The 15,810-nt window shown below is 46.0% G+C and overlaps 1 protein-coding gene across 2 annotated transcripts in view; it reads right to left on the bottom strand.

Moving 5' to 3' along the window:
• The window catches only part of STRA8 (stimulated by retinoic acid 8), a 53,327-nt gene extending 38,671 nt beyond the window's left edge, over nucleotides 1-14,656 (bottom strand). The window contains exons 1-2 of one of the 2 annotated variants that reach the window (XM_068273043.1): nucleotides 14,585-14,656; nucleotides 204-450 (exon numbers count right to left, since the gene is read on the bottom strand). In XM_068273043.1, coding sequence (XP_068129144.1) covers nucleotides 204-422 — 219 coding nt within the window. In that variant the 5' untranslated portion in view covers nucleotides 423-450; nucleotides 14,585-14,656. Of the gene's footprint in view, nucleotides 1-203; nucleotides 451-14,538 lie in introns of both variants that reach the window. The other variant, XM_068273044.1, reaches the window with a different exon arrangement.
• Nucleotides 14,657-15,810: the final 1,154 nt, after the last annotated feature.

Genomic DNA, 15,810 nt, shown 5'->3' with positions numbered 1-15,810 from the left:
GGATTTGAGCATCACTGCTCCTCAGTAAGGTACAGACAGTACAAAAACGCTGCCTCTGTAAGCTCTGCACCTGATGCAAATGTTTCACCTTGCTTCATGAGGGAACCAACCCTGCTAGCACCTGGTAGTTTTTAGTCCCAGTGATCCTTCCCATGCTCTAAAGTGGTGCAGGGGAAATTCTTGTTCTGCAAACTTCCACCTACCTTTGTAGCCTGTGTAGCCAGACCGGCAAACACAATCTTGCTGAGTTGCTTAAAGAGGTGGTTGGTGGAACCGAACTTCCGAGAGCGATCTGGGCGTTTCCTCGCCGGACCCTTCTTCTCTCTGTCCTGCCTGCTTTTGGAATGTTTCCTCACCAGATCCTTCTCTCTGTCCAGCCTGCGGTTTATTTTCCTGGTGTAACACTCGCTAGCCCGGTCCATTCAAGCTGCTGACTTGTTTCAAGTGCACCTGTTTAAGCAACATGATGGCTGTAACTGGTGACCTGTTTTCAAAACATCATAGTAGCAAGACTTTCCTATGTATCCTCCAGCCATATTCATGACCGAAGTTTACGGTAACCTCGGCGGCAGGGATTGAAAACTACACCCTGTTTGGCAGCGTTTATTCTGGCCAGGGCGTAGTTTTCAAACACTCTTTCTGTGCAGCCTACTCCGTCCTTTCACTGCAGTCAGCTCACTCTGCCACCATGCTGACAGCAGAGCTCCATGCATCGGTCAGGAGACTATTTCATTGGCACCCAACCTTGTGAGCCAATCACAGTAATAAGGGGCCAGAGATTGTTCATCCGAAAGTGGTTAAAGAACAACTGACCTGAGAGTGATATGGAGGATGCCATACCTTATTCCTTTTAAACAATGCACATTGCCTAACTTTCCTGCTGATCCCCTGCCTCTCATGCTTTTAGTCACAAACGCTGAATGAGCATGTACATCAGAAGTTTGACTTTAAGGGGGTTGTAACATCTCCCCCCCCCCCCCCCCCCCCCCCCCCCCCCCCCGAAAAAAAACCTAAAAATAGTGGCCCAAATATATATGTAAACCCCTTTATTTAAAAAAAAAAAAAAAAAAAAAAAAAAAAAAAAGGGGTCCCTATTTGTCCGACATTTTATTATTATTATTATTTATTTATTTTTTTATACCTGGTCTGTGTGCATTTGCTGGCCTGTGCAGTGCCAACAGGATTGTGGGAAGTCTTCTTTTTTTTCTTAGCCACAGTAACAAGCTAATTTCAGAATGCAAATAAACTTCCCATTTCAGATAAGATAAGGACACTATGGACAGAGGGTAATTGACACCCCCTCCTTCCTTGAAGAGTTTACACAGTGATGCAAGTCTAATCTAGGTGATGTTTAGAGCATGGCTACAGGAAAATGTCCGCATTTATGGACATTGGCGGCCATTTTTTGTAGCCCTGCTCTAAATACAATTCGAGCAGAGGCGAAATGGGAAGCAGAGCTTCAAATGAGCAGCTTTGAGGGAGCTAGAGCGGGTGTGCAGCTCTAACAAGCTGCACCGATGGAGGAGGAGCAGAGGGAGAGACAAATAAAGTCTAATGGTGAGTGGATTAAGTTCACGTGAGAAGCAGCATTTTGTCTTTGCACCACCAGTAGTCACATTGTGCCAGCAGAAAGGTGTGTGTGTGTGGCGCAGCCACCGATTAGCACCCATCACTATGCCAGCAGCAACAGGAGCCACTATTGTGCCAGCAGCAGACACAGATTAGCAGCCACCTCTATGCCAGCAGCAGTAACAGCCACTGATTAGCAGCTGCCACTATGCCAGCAGCAGTAACAGCCACTGATTAGCAGCTGCCACTATGCCAGCAGCAGTAACAGCCACTGAATAGCAGTCACCACTATGCCAGCAGCAGTAACAGCCACTGAATAGCAGTCACCACTATGCCAGCAGCAGTAACAGCCACTGAATAGCAGTCACCACTATGCCAGCAGCAGTAACAGCCACCAATTAGCAGCCGCCACTATGCCAGCAGCAGTAATAGTCACAGATTAGCAGCTGCCACTGTGCCAGCAGCACATTTATACACCGGGGGGCAGCTCTGGGAGTTTCGTTGCTAGGCCTGATTTCACTCACTGCTACCAACGCTCACCCGATCAACCACGACGGCCCAACATGCCAGAACAATACATGTAAAACATTTCGGCCTGAAATTGGTTGCATCACCAATTGGGAATGCTCTTGGTGGCACCGAAATTCATCCGATTCAACTACAATAATCGAAAGTCTGCGCGTTGTTTCACATGCAATCAATTAAAAGTATGCTTCACTGTCAAAGTGTGTGTTTTGCGGTAACATGTTGCATGCAGTGCGTTGGGATGCCACACGCAGTTTTACCGGCTACACTATGGAGGTTGCAGAGGTGGAGCATTGCAGTGCAGCAAGCCGCTTTACAATGCAGCCGTTATGCAGCACCGCCCCACTGTGAACGTAACTTTAGGGGACCGAGCAGGAAACCTCATAGGGAATAGCTGTCCAATCACAGCACCCTCTTCAGGACAAAGCGTTTTGATTGGCTGAATAGTGTGGGTGTAGTTTACTACAGTCTATCTGAAACCTAGCAGTTCACGAGAGTGCCGTCCCCCCAATCACGTTAGCAGAATTTCCCAATGAGGTAGACTAGCGGCCACCCTCCTGATACCCTATGCCAGGGTTTCTCAAACCTGTCCTCGTGACTCCCCAACGGTGGCATGTTTTGTTGGCAACATCACCTATGCACAGGTGGGGTAATTATTGTCTCAGCGAGGTGGATTCCATGTGAGGCCCAGTGCACACCGGGCGGATCCGCCGGCCGAATCCGCCTGAAAATCTGCGTGGCTAATGTATCTCTATGGGCTGGTGCACACCGGCGGTTTGAGGTTTTTACCAAGCCGCAATCGTGCCTCTTGCTGCACGTTTGTGGTTTGCTAAAAATCTCAAACCGCCGGTGTGCACCAGCCCATAGAGATACATTAGCCACGCGGATGCTGAAGCGGATGCGGCCGGCGGATCTCATACAAAATCCGCTCGGTGTGCACCCACTAAATATCGCCTCTCTGCTCCCAAAACCGGCCCAGTGCACACAAAAAACCTCTAGCAGATCTGCTAACGCTAAAGGTTTTTGAAGCAGATATTAAGGAGCGATTCCTAGGCATGTTTATAGAGGTTTTCTAAAACATGCCTAGAGGTTTTTGGAGCGTTTTTGTGTAGCAGATTTCATATATTGTTACAGTAAAGCTGTTATTGAACAGCTTCTGTAACAAAAATGCCTGGAAAACCGCTCTGATCTAGCGTTTTACAGAGCGGTTTTCCACTTTACTATACTTTATCATCGAGGCAGAAACGCCTCAGAAATCTAAAAAATGCTGCAGCCCCCAAGTTTGTGTTTGTAGAAAAAAACAGCCGCTCTGGTGTGCAGCATGCCATTCACTTTCATTAGCCAAGCAATTTCCCCCCGCAAGCATTTTAAAAAACGCTCCAGAACCGCTCTGGTGTGCACCAGCCCTAAGTGAAACACTAATTACCCCACCTGTGCTTAGGTGAGGTGCATACATTTGAAATCGGCGCCAGCAGACTTGGGCACAGGACACAGCGCTATATGGCTGATCCTGCTTCTGCACAAGCCCCGGCCGTGTTAATTACTATTCCCCCTCCAGGCTGCCATGGATAGTGGGGGAATGATATAATTCGTCTTCCAACAATTGCTGGAGGCCGAATTATTGTGTTTTAAAAGCAACTTTGCCTCTGTCTTCTGACGGCGCCGAAGTTACTCACTGAGCGCTCTATAGCTGCTATTTCTATTATAGTCTATGGTGGCCCCGGCTGCGCCCAAATCTAGCTGCGCTGAAAAGCACTGCTCCGGGTGAGGTTGCCTGAAAAACGTGCACCGCTCTGCCCTATGCTTAACCCTACCCAATGTATGCTTATCAAGTCCCCTCTGGTGAGCCCAAGAGCTCAAAACAATTTTGGAATGCATATCTAATTAAACTCCTTAGGCCCTATGCACACTAGAGCGTTTTGCCGGTGATTTCGGCAAAATGCTCAAACGCTAGCGCTTTTGAAAGTGCTAGTGTAATAAAACCCTATGGGCCCGTTCTTACTTGGGCGATTTGCGTTAATTGCCGGCGATTCAAGCAAATCGCCAAGCGCAAACTTGTAGCCTGCACCATTTTCAGGCGATTTCCTGGCGATCGTGTTTCAGTGCTATAGAAGCGCTAAACGCAATCGCGGGAAAATCGCTGAAGTGTCCAGTGATTTTTCCGCGTGAAATCGCAGAAAAATCACTCCCACAGTTTTGCACTTTTAAGTGTGAATGGGGCCTCAAGGTGGCCACGAGATTGGACCATCAGATAGATCCTGGTCAGAACAAATCAGATCAGAGCGGGATCTATTACTACCACATACTAGGCATACACTTTCAACAGATTTCAGCATAAAATCTGTTAAAAATCAATCTAACTGCAGCGTTGCACAGTTCAATGCCGCAGCTCCTAGAATGATATCTTCCATCCAGTCCGATTGACCAATGCTCGATTTTGTCTGAAAATCAGTTGGATGTTAAATCATTCGGGTCTGCCGCGCCATCGATTTCTAACAGATCTGATCAGATATCGATGAGGAAAAATATACTGCCACCTTTACTTTATGCGCAGCAAAACATCAACCTTCTATCTAAATAATTCTGCTTCAGCCGCTGTGTTTAAAGCCAGGTACACACTTTCAATTATGATTGCCCAATCACTGACCAATTTTAACACTTCCATGTAGTACGAGGGTAAACAGATATTGAATACTATGAGCAGATTGTGTTGATAAACCTTCATGCTACACAAAGATGGTAAAATTGGTCAGTGATTGGCCAATCGAAACTGAAGGAGTGTACTGATTGCTAGACTGTCAGACCTCATCATTAAATGTAACGTCACCCACCCCAGCTATCTCCCTACTCTGACCTACAACATGAACATCAACGCAGTGTTCTCCCCAGGCTCTTTTAGCCGGGTGCTCCACCCGGCTAGATTTGGTGACCACCCGGCTGTCATCGGCTCACCTCCTATGCTGTAAGCAGAGTTGCCCTGCATTTTCATCTCAACCCACCCGGCTACTTTTTCATGCCACCCGGCTACTATTTCATGCCACCCGGCTGGAAAAAAATTCTGGGGAGAACACTGCAACTACTGGATGGATTTTAGAATGCAAAGTCACATCAGACCAATGTATTAAGTATGTAATTCCGCTGTCAACACAATAAACAGTATTTAAATGCAGAAACTAATGTTTGTAGCCATGCATGGCCAATAGCACTTACTTGCTGAAAAGGAGAAGGACACTGATCAAGCTCTGCAACCCAACAGCTCCTGGGGAGGAGTGTCAACCAAACTTGATATGAGTCATTAAAGGGAATAGAGATTTAACAAGCCACAGTTATCAGCAATTATCAGTGTCTCCATGGAGTGAGAGCACCATTATCTGTGCAGACAAGCGTGAGGCAGGGGCCACCCTCGCATGTGCAGACAAGCGTGAGGCAGGGGCCACCATTCTCTGTGCAGACAGGCATGAGCCGGGGAGCACAAAATGGGCTCTATTCACAAAACCATGTGCGGTAACTCTTTTTTGGGTGGAAAATTACCTCCAGTGATAATTCACTAAAAATAGTGAAAATAGTGAGTATTCACTAAAAATGTACCAAGTGTGATAAATGTTGGTACTTATCCGTTAGCCGGGCGCATCCGGCAGGTGGCGACAAAACTCCACCAGAGTTACATCTTTCCCCACTATCCATGTCGGCCTGGAGGGGGAATAGTAATTAGCGCCACCTGCCGGATGCGCCCGGCTAACGGATAAGTACCAAATGTTTGATAAAAGTGCGGTAAAACAGGTGATAAACCAGTCAGTAATATGTATGGAAATAAAGCTTTTTTTGACCACTGTAGGGCAGCCCATATGCTTGTCACCCATTACACAGAGACGACCCAGGAAAGCCTGTCACATTTAAAGTGGGACCTCAACTCTTGCACAGGCCAGAAGGAAAACATATAGAAATGCACCCTGTATGTCACCACGTGCGGGTCCCGGGGGGGGGTTTGGCCCGCTCTGAAATTCTGCAGGGGGGCCCGGTGGGGCCTAGTTACGCCCCTGGCTGTAACAAAGAAATGTTTTTCTTTAAAGGTAATTATGCTGTTGCTTATGTTTTAGAGCAGAGAGGAATTTCCTTCTCGGCATCTATAAAATCATCTAAAAGACTGTACAAGGTGTGAAAGTGCGCCTTGAGATTAGACACACTCGTCTTTTCTGCCTTCTGTGTAAAATTGACATAAACTCGAGCAAACAAAGCTCAAAAGGCTCGATCCTGAAGGCCATAAGCAGAGAAGTGATAATTATAACCTACCATTTCTAGGTGATAAAAAAATCCTTAATTAACACCAACTTTTCAATTGAAAATCTCAAATTGGAGATACATTTTGAGGTAATTACCACACTTTTACCGCATGAGGTAATTTAGGGAGAAAAAAAATTGTGAATTTGAAAATGGAGATGGAGATATTTTGGCCGGCGTTTATCACTACCTAATTTAACTTCTGCGGTAACTCATTGAGAATAGAGCCCCTTATATCTGTGAAAATCGATGATTCCCCACCAGCATTTTGCCGCACGATATGTGCAGCTTTTTTATAGTTGCCAATGATTTCAATGAGGAATCACATGCATTTTGTAGAAAAGTAAAGCAGGTTTTATCTTTTTTTTCAAACATAATGCAGAATCACAGCAGCTCATCATGTGAGGAGTTTTTGCTTTGTGGCAAAATGCTGCTGAACTGTACAAGTGTGATCCCAGCCTGTTTTCTGTGCGCATTTTTCTGCACACATATTTGTATGTGGGTATACATTTTATTTTACAGGAGCTAATGTTATTGATAGTGAAAATGCATACAGTGCTGCCTGTATGCACTAGCCCATTGATTAATATTAACCACTTAAAGCCAATGGTTCCTGATTAATTTAAAAAAAAAAGCCAGCTACTTACCTAAGGAGAGGGAAGGCTCTGTGTCCTAATGAGCCTTCTCTCTCCTCTCCCGGTGCCCTTGTCGCAGCGGCAGCTCCTCCATTCAAATCCTCCGCCGCAGTGGAATTTGGAAGTCTTCGGGAGCCGAGTCCTCCTGAAGACAGGCGGCTCCATACTGCACACGTGCGAGTAAACGAAAGAGGGCATTAATGCAGTTTGGAGCGGCCAGTCTTCGGGAGCACTCGGATTCCCGAAGACTGCCGAAGCCTCCCTTCAGAGGTGGAAGTAGCAGTATTTGACCAATTTAGTCAAATACTGCTACTACTGCTACGGGTGAGCCAGTGCTGAAACGGGCATCGGGAGAGGAGAGGGGAGGCTCATTAGGACTCTGAGCCTTCTCTCTCCTTAGGTTAGTATCTGGCTTTTCTTTTACTGAATCGGTTCCCATTCTCTTTAAGGACCGTGTTCTTAAACCCCCTAGTGACCAAGCCATTTTTTACTAATTAGGCCACTGCAGCTTTAAGGCCTAGCTGCAGGGTCGCTCAAGTCAGCACATAAGTGATCCCCCCCCCCCCCCTTTTCTGCCCAACAAACAGAGCTTTCTGTTGGTGGGCTCCGATTGCTGCTGGGGTTTTTGTTTATTTGTTTTATATTTACTCGTTTTTGTAAATACATTTTGCTATTTTTTTATGATTTTCTGCCCAGTCTTCCCTCCCTCCCCTGCTAGCCTATGACAGCGGATCGTTTTAGGGCCTCCCAGGGGGACAGCCGTGTTACACAGCTGTCCCCAGTACATCGCTGCCTTAGATCACAGCGCTGTACAGTGTTATAACAGTCTCCTAGCAGCGATCGCCACTGGGAGACTGATGACGGAGTAGAGCTCTGTCACTCAAGCGGAGATGTGCGTGCAATCTCCTGCAAAACTCCGCCCCAGGACTTCATGCCAATTGGAGTGGAGTGGTCGGAAAGTAGTTAAGGATCAAACTTGCATCTGTGGGAATCGCAAAAAAAAATTCCCGACAGGTGTTCTTTCTGCACGATTGAGCATTTTACCGCATACGGTTTTTTTTTACAGTAGCCATTGATTACTGTGACAAAATGCATGTGTTGTGTAAAAAAGTAGTGTAGGTTGTATTTTTTTTAAATTTTTTTTTTTGAACACTATTCAAAATCGCATATGCCTCTGGAAAACGCAGTGGCACCATAGACTATAACTACATGCGTTTACACGTGCATTTTTGGTATGTGGCAAGACGCTGAGGGTTTTTCTCAAGTGTGACCCCTGCCTTATTAAATTTCCTGTGCAGAAAACACACATGAAGTGCGATCTATGCCTGAGTTTTCTGCATTCTTTGCGTTTCTTGGTTTTGTGCGTTTGTACGCATTTACAATTGCGGATTTTATGCATTTGTGTTTTTTTAAATAACCTGCCTTTTTAAAAATACAGTACTAGATCTATTTTTGTTGCAAAAACGCATGCAATTGTAGAAAAGCATTGTTTGCATACAGAGTGCGGGAAGAAGCAACATGCTGTACGTTTTTAAAAAGAGACAAGTCTGCTCCTTGCCTTAAAAATCTAGGCTTGCAGGGCCATTTGAGGCTTCCCCCATCCTCCTAAAGGTGCATACACACATCCAATATTGATTGGCCAACCACTGACCAATTTTACCATTTCAATGCAGTATGCGGGCCAACAGATTTTGAATACTATATATACAGATTGTGTAAGTAAGCTCCCGTACTACATGGAAGAAGTAAAATTGGCCAATCATTGGCCAATCAAAATTGGATGTGTGTACCAGGTTGAAGGCCTCTTTCACAGTAGGACGGTGTGGTTTGATGCGACGTTACAGTCGCAACGCAAATTACAATGCAATGTAATTTACATTACTGGCGATTCGCGTGTGGGTGTGCGGCGTGCAAATTCTGACGGCTCTGCCGTGCAGATTTTTCCTGCACAGCAAACCGCACAGGATTCCTGACAAGTGGAAACAGCCCCATCCACTTGTATTGGTTATGCGAATTTGCATGCGGACAACGCATGCGAATTCTCGTTAGTGGAAACGGGCCGTTAAAGTTACTTTTATTCAACCAGCAAGTCATTTTTTGACGGGAAATGACATTGGTGTCTCTCAAAAGATAAGATGATGTACAAGAGGAATTATTGTGGAAAAAAATATTTCTCAACTTGTATTTACATTTGAGTGTCCAATCCAAGATGATTTATACCCTTCTCAATAATCAATAGAAAAGCCTTTATTAGCTATTACAGCAATCAAACGCTTCCTATAATTGCAGACCAGCTTCTTGCATGTCTCCACAGGTATTTATGCCCATTCATCATCTTTAGCAATGAGCTCCAAATCTTTCAGGCTGGAGGGTCTTTTTGCAATCACTCTGATATTTAGCTCCCTCCACATATTCTCAATTGGATTCAAGTTAGGACTCTGGCTGGGCCACTCCAAAACATTAATGTTGTTTTCTGCTAACCATTTTACCACTTTTGCTGTGTGTTTTGGGTCATATTCATGCTGAAATGTCCATTGGTGGCCAAGGCCAAGTTTCTCTGCAGACTACCTGATGATGTCGTTGAGAATCCTCATGTATTACTCTTTTTTTATGGTGCCGTTTACTGTGATTAGGTTCCCTGGCCCATTGGCTGAGAAAACAACCCCTAAGCATTAGGTTCCTACCACCATGTTTTAGGTTACGTTCACATCTAAAATCGAAATTGCTGTCGCCAGCAATTTTTGATTTTGTGGGCGATTTATTTTCCTCCTCCCGGCGCTCGGGTGGGCGCTGCAGTTTTTTAAAAGCACTTTTGCAGAGCGATTGCGTTTTTTCATTCTCTGACGCAAGTCAGGAAGTGAACTCTTTGACCTGAAAAATAAAACATACAATATATTTATTCATAAAAACGCAATTGCTGCACAAAGCCATTTTGTGAGTGCTTTGTGTTTTTCCTATACCTCCCATTGAGGCAAAATCGCCTCAAAAATGGTACAGGCACCGCTTTGCTGAGCAGATCGGAAACAAACCGCTCAGATGTGAACTCTCTCATAGGCAATCATTGCCTGCGCTTGAAAAAAGGGCAAAAACACCCCTAGTGTGAACGAGCCCTTAGGGCTCATTCATACTGCAGGTGTTTCGGCTTTTTTTCGCCCACGTGCGGTTTTTACGAGAAGGTTCATATTAGTGCGGGTTGTACGCTGTCCGTTCAGTAAAGCGGTGCGTGTACCATTTTTGACGCGATTCAACCTCAATGGAAGGTTTAGGAGAAACGCAAAACGCTCACAAAATTTTGTGTAGTGATTGAGTTTGCGCTTTTAAGAATAAATACATTATATTTATTATTTTCCAGGTCAAAGAGTTCACTTCCTGACTTGCGTCAGAGAGTGAATTACAAAACCGCTTGGAAAAAACGCTTAGAAAACCGCTAAGCACAAAAACGAATCGCCCACCTAAGCGCCGAGAATTGGGAAAAAAAAGACACCTCAAAAACAGCCCAACGCGGTCAGACATGTAAACGGAACGCAATGTGAACAAGGCCTTACAGTGGGGATTTCTCCTTTTTTACATCAAATAAAGGAAACATCATTGTGACCAAACAATTCCATTTCGGTTTCACAGAAGACCAGAAGTCTTCTTTGTCCAGATGAGCATTTGCAAAGGTCAAGTGAGCTTTTGTGTGCTATATCTGGGGAAGTGGTCTCCTCCTTGGCCTGCATCCACGGAACCCAGCAGTGTGCAGTGTCTGTTGGATTGTCTGCCTTGAGACATTGCCACCAGCAGAGCCCAGATTCACCAGGATAATCTTGGTGGTGATCCTTGGATTCTTTATCACCTCTCTCACTATCCTCCTGACCAGCACAGATGTCACTTTTTTGGCTTCCAACCACGACCTTTGAGATTTTCCACAGTGCAGAACATCTTGTATTTTTTAATAATACTTTGCACTGTAGCCACTGAAACTGGAAAACATGTAAAAATGGCCTTGTAGCCCTTTCCTGACTTGTGAGTAGCCACAATGCGCAGCCACGGGTCCTCACTGAGCTCCTTTGTCTTAGGCTTCGTACACACATCAGACTATAGTCTTCGGAAAATGAAAGATCACAGACCAATCTTACCACCCTTCATGTAGTATGAGAGCCATACCTACACAGTCTTTTCTATGGAGCTGAACTCCCCATCAGAAAAAAATCTTGGCAAGATGCTGCACACACAGATGCTGTACAGACACAAAAGATCAGTATCTGCAAAAGATCTGTTCCTGCCAAAGATCCGTTCCTGCAAATTGCATTCATAGTCTATGAGATCTGCAGATCATCATACACACCTTGTTTAACTGACATTCATCTGCAGATCAGACAATCGTCTGCAGATCTGAAAATCCATCCTGGTGGATCTGATCTGCAGACGAATGTCTGTTAAACAAGGTGTGTATGATGATCATCATCTGCAGATATCATAGACTATGAATGCATTTTGCAGGAACGGATCTTTTGCAGAAACAGATCTTTTTCACCTGTTCAATTGATTGTTCTTTATTAATCAGGGTAACTAGGATGCTTTAGAACAGCTTGGACTATTTGGAATGGTATAGAACTTTGGATTTTCCCACAGACTGTGACAGTTTGTGAAGGGTATGAATAGTTTTAGACTGGACACTTTTTGCTCAAATTTAAATAAAAGCTGATAAATGTTTTTTTTTTCCACAATAATGCCTATTGTACACCGTCTTATTATCTTTTGGGAGACACCTATGTCATTTCCCTTCAAAAAATTACTTGATGGTTGAAAAACAGTGCAGTGATCGCCCACGATTCGCGGAAAACGCAAACGCAGTGCATGCAGCGCTATTTCGCAATTTTAGAGTGATTGCAATTAAAATGTTAAAAAGCACATAGCGATCGAGAAAAAATTGTGAAAATGTCCTGTAAAAATATGCTAAAAATCGCAAAAAAAAAACCCTGTCGCAAAATGCTATCGATTTTAGAACATGCTGAAGCTTATCTCCTCCTTACTAATGCAGTCGACTCCGACTCTTCGTGACCATATGTACTTCTATACGCCAGCTGTGTCTGCCAGTCACTGCTCCTTTCAGCTGCTGCATAGGCATAACTATGACTAAGGGCGAACTCTGACCCCGACACGCGTCCGTTGATCCTGTGGCTTTATCGTATTGGTTTTTCCAATAAAGTGTACCAGCGTTTATCTATTCCATTTTGCATGCGGATTCTCCTTCTCCTGCTGCATAGGCATGGTCATAGCTTCATCCAGAGACTTTCCCCTCCCTAGGTAAGTACCTCTGGGGGACACTTTGGCCAGGTGCACACTTGCATTGGAGTGGCAAAAGGATCCATGAAAATAGATCTGATCACCAGGGCTGAGGAGTCGGAGTTGGAGTTGAGGAGTCGGAGCAATTTTGGGCACCCGGAGTCGGAGTTGGAGTCGTGGTTTCAGAAACTGAGGAGTGGGAGTCGCATGATTTTTGTACAAAATCCACAGCCCTGTTAAAGTGAACCTAAAGTCAGGAAGAAAAAATGAGTTTAACTCACCTGCCGACAGGCTGGGAACGCGAGTGATTCTTCGCGTTCCCAGCCAGAATATCGCCCAATAGCAGCATAGGGAGGTCGCAATAGCAGCATAGGGGGCGCTATTCTGGCTGGGAACGCGAAGAATCACTCACGTTCCCAGCCTTTCGGCCGGTGACGGCGAATCCGAAAGTCGCCGCCGGCCGATCCAGGGACATCTGATGGAGTCAGCGTGGGCACCGATCAGCTTCAGGGGGCTGAGGGAAGCCCCAGGTGAGTTAAACTCATTTTTTCTTCCTGACTTTAGGTTCACTTTAAGTATTGGACTAAGGAGTTGGAGTCGAGGAGTCGGAGTCTGAGCAATTTTGTGTACCCGGGGTCAGAGTTGGAGTCGTGGTTTCAGAAACTGAGGAGTCGGAGTTGGAAGATTTTTGTACCGACTCCACAGCCCTGGTTGCCACTCCGTTTACGTTCCAGTGCTTCCATTCCGTTTCCCCACATCCCCCCCAGACCCCCACCCTTAAAGTGTATTTTTCTATTTATAACGGTCCGTTTCTTCGCTAGTGTGAAGAAACATTCCGTTTTCTCATTGCCCACAATGCAGCGCTAAAGCTTCCATTTCCGTTCCACTGGGCTCAGCGGCCAGAAAATTTGGTGCTGCAAGAAACTTGCGTCCGTTCAGCTGATCGTGTGGAACAGATCCGTGTGAATGGACGGATGTGAACGGATCCATAGGTTAAAAATTGGATCTGTTTCCATCCATTCCCATTCCCTTCGGATCCGATTTTATAGCGCAAATGTGAACCGGCCTTATAGTAGTATCAGCCCTTCCATTGAACATTCTGGGCTTATTCTCATCTTAGGGCCTGTAAACACTGCTGCGCTTTTAAAATCGCATGCGATTTTTAAATCGCAAGCCTTCATGAGAATACAAAGTGCATCACACCAGTGTGTACAGGTCTTCACGATTTTCATTATTTTTCAAAAGACCTTGCGATTAAAAAGTGCATGCGATTTGAAGAGCACAGCAGAGTGTACAGGCCCTTATACTAGCCACAAAGCCCATTTAATAACGGGTTGGGGTACATCATTCACAGCTGCGTCCGCAACCCCACACGCACGGCCGCGACCCACATGCAAATCAGCACACACACCCCCCCCCCCCCCGACTAAAGCCCTCCTACGGACGTGCGCCGCGCCAGGGACCTAAATGGACATAGGAGGACACAGCGACAGGGATATTATTGTTTAGAATATACTCACTAGGCAACCTAAGCCCGTTTAAATACTGGCTCTAGGTCAGTCCTCGCCACAGCATCACAGTGCGCATGCGCGCGCCTACCCATCGCGTGCCCGTGCTCACACTCCCGCCGCGTGCACACACGCACGCCGCGCCCGTGCCCGCCTCCTGGCCCTGTCCTAACGGCTGTCAGTGCTTACATGCGCAGTAGCACAACGGCACTGACACACGGACAAGACGCAGGGACTCTTGCAAATTATTATATAGGATATATACTTATATACACACATATATACCTATAGTATACTCAACTTACACAACTTACTCAAATTTGCACACAATCAGGGGCGTAGCAATAGGGGTTGCAGAGGTTGCGACCGCATCGGGGCCCTTGGGCCAATGGGGCCCCGAAGGGCCCTCCCTCAACTACAGTATTAGCTCTCTATTGGTTCTGTGCTCATAATAATCATTTCTATAGATACTTTGATAGTGGTAATCATTAACAAACTGTTCCCCATCCCCTTCTTGTTCCTCTGACACTGTAGCTGCCATTGGCAGGTTTTGGTGCACCGTATCAATTGTTATGTAGAGAGTGCTTGGGGGGCCCCATGTGAAACTTGCATCGGGGCCCACAACTCCTTAGCTACGGCACTGCACACAATGGAAGAAGCCCACCATCCATTTCCACATACACCATCTGGGCCTCCTACTCCTAGCACACAACAGGCCACACAGACAGATAATAGAGTCCAACAAGACTACTTACAGTCCCGTGTCCCCTCAATCCAACACACACAGTGCGACCCCCTCACCTGCCTGCAGCCACAATCACACGTTAGAGCGGCCGCTCAGAGGTGCTTCTTCATCGGTGACGTCACTCCCTCTCACAAGCTCCGGCTTCAGGGAGCAACAACCGTCCAATCAAACTGCAGCGCGAGCCATGTACCCCGCACTGGCGAGCCAATAGGAGGCGGAAAAAAAAGTTACAATGTATCAGTGTGGAAAGCTAGAGGTTCTGTGAAAACATGCGGAAGGGGGGGTGAAATGAGGTGACCTCAATGTAATCATCAGGCGTATACTTACATAGAAACACAAACATGATGTGTGGGGGTAAACTGTAATGTGCAGAGATGTCTTTGGGAAAGCAGAAGCCTCTTAAAAAACAGTGCTGTGCAGTTGTCAAGAACAAGCTAGGGAGCCTATTCAATTCGTTTTTCTGTCAGATGTTTAATCATCGCACCAAAAAAAAAACAAGAAAAAAAAATCTCAGGAGGAGCCTATAGGCACAGACAGGGCCGAGGCAGAGGCTGGAGAGGCTCCAGCCTCAGGGCGCAGTGTAGGAGGGGGCGCACAATTCATTCAGCTGTCATTCCCAATTGTGTTTGAAGCAGAAAGAAATAAGACAGTGACTGCAAGCCAAATAACTAGAGATTAAGGTGTTGGGGAGGTTGGGGGCCCTGTGGCACCTATTAGTCTAATAGAAATCAGTGTGTGACGGCTGGGGTGGGAGGGATAGGGGGGTGCACTTTTCTGTCTCAGCCTTGGGTGCTGAAGGACCTTGTCCCGCCTCTGCTCGGCATGCATCCCCATCCTTTATGTAATACCATCAGGCAGGGCTGTGGAGTCGGAGTCGAGGAGTCGGGGCAATTTTGGGCACCCGGAGTTGGAGTCGGAGTCGTGGTTTCAGAACCTGAGGAGTCGGAGTCGCATGATTTTTGTACAAAATCCACAGCCCTGTTAAGTATTAGACTAAGGAGTCAGAGAGTCGGAGTCTGAGCAATTTTGGGTACCCGGAGTTGGAGTCGGAAGATTTTTGTACCGACTCCACAGCCCTGCCATCAGGTAATGCAACCGCGCATTGATATACAATGTGGCTGCATTACCTGCTAGTTAACCTTTAGTCCCCGCAACCATGGTTGGAGTTGAACATGAGAGGAATCATGGTTTCTAATAAGCATCACTAGCTACTTGGAGTGGGTCATCGCCTGATAAGGGTCATAACGGCATTTCGAGGAGTGCCTTGAAAAAATTTCAAAGC

This window comes from Hyperolius riggenbachi, chromosome 3 (assembly GCF_040937935.1).
Source record: "Hyperolius riggenbachi isolate aHypRig1 chromosome 3, aHypRig1.pri, whole genome shotgun sequence".
In the NCBI taxonomy this organism is placed as follows: domain Eukaryota; kingdom Metazoa; phylum Chordata; class Amphibia; order Anura; family Hyperoliidae; genus Hyperolius; species Hyperolius riggenbachi.
The sequence above is the reverse complement of the archived record's forward strand: the minus strand, read 5'-3'. Positions and strand labels throughout refer to the sequence as shown.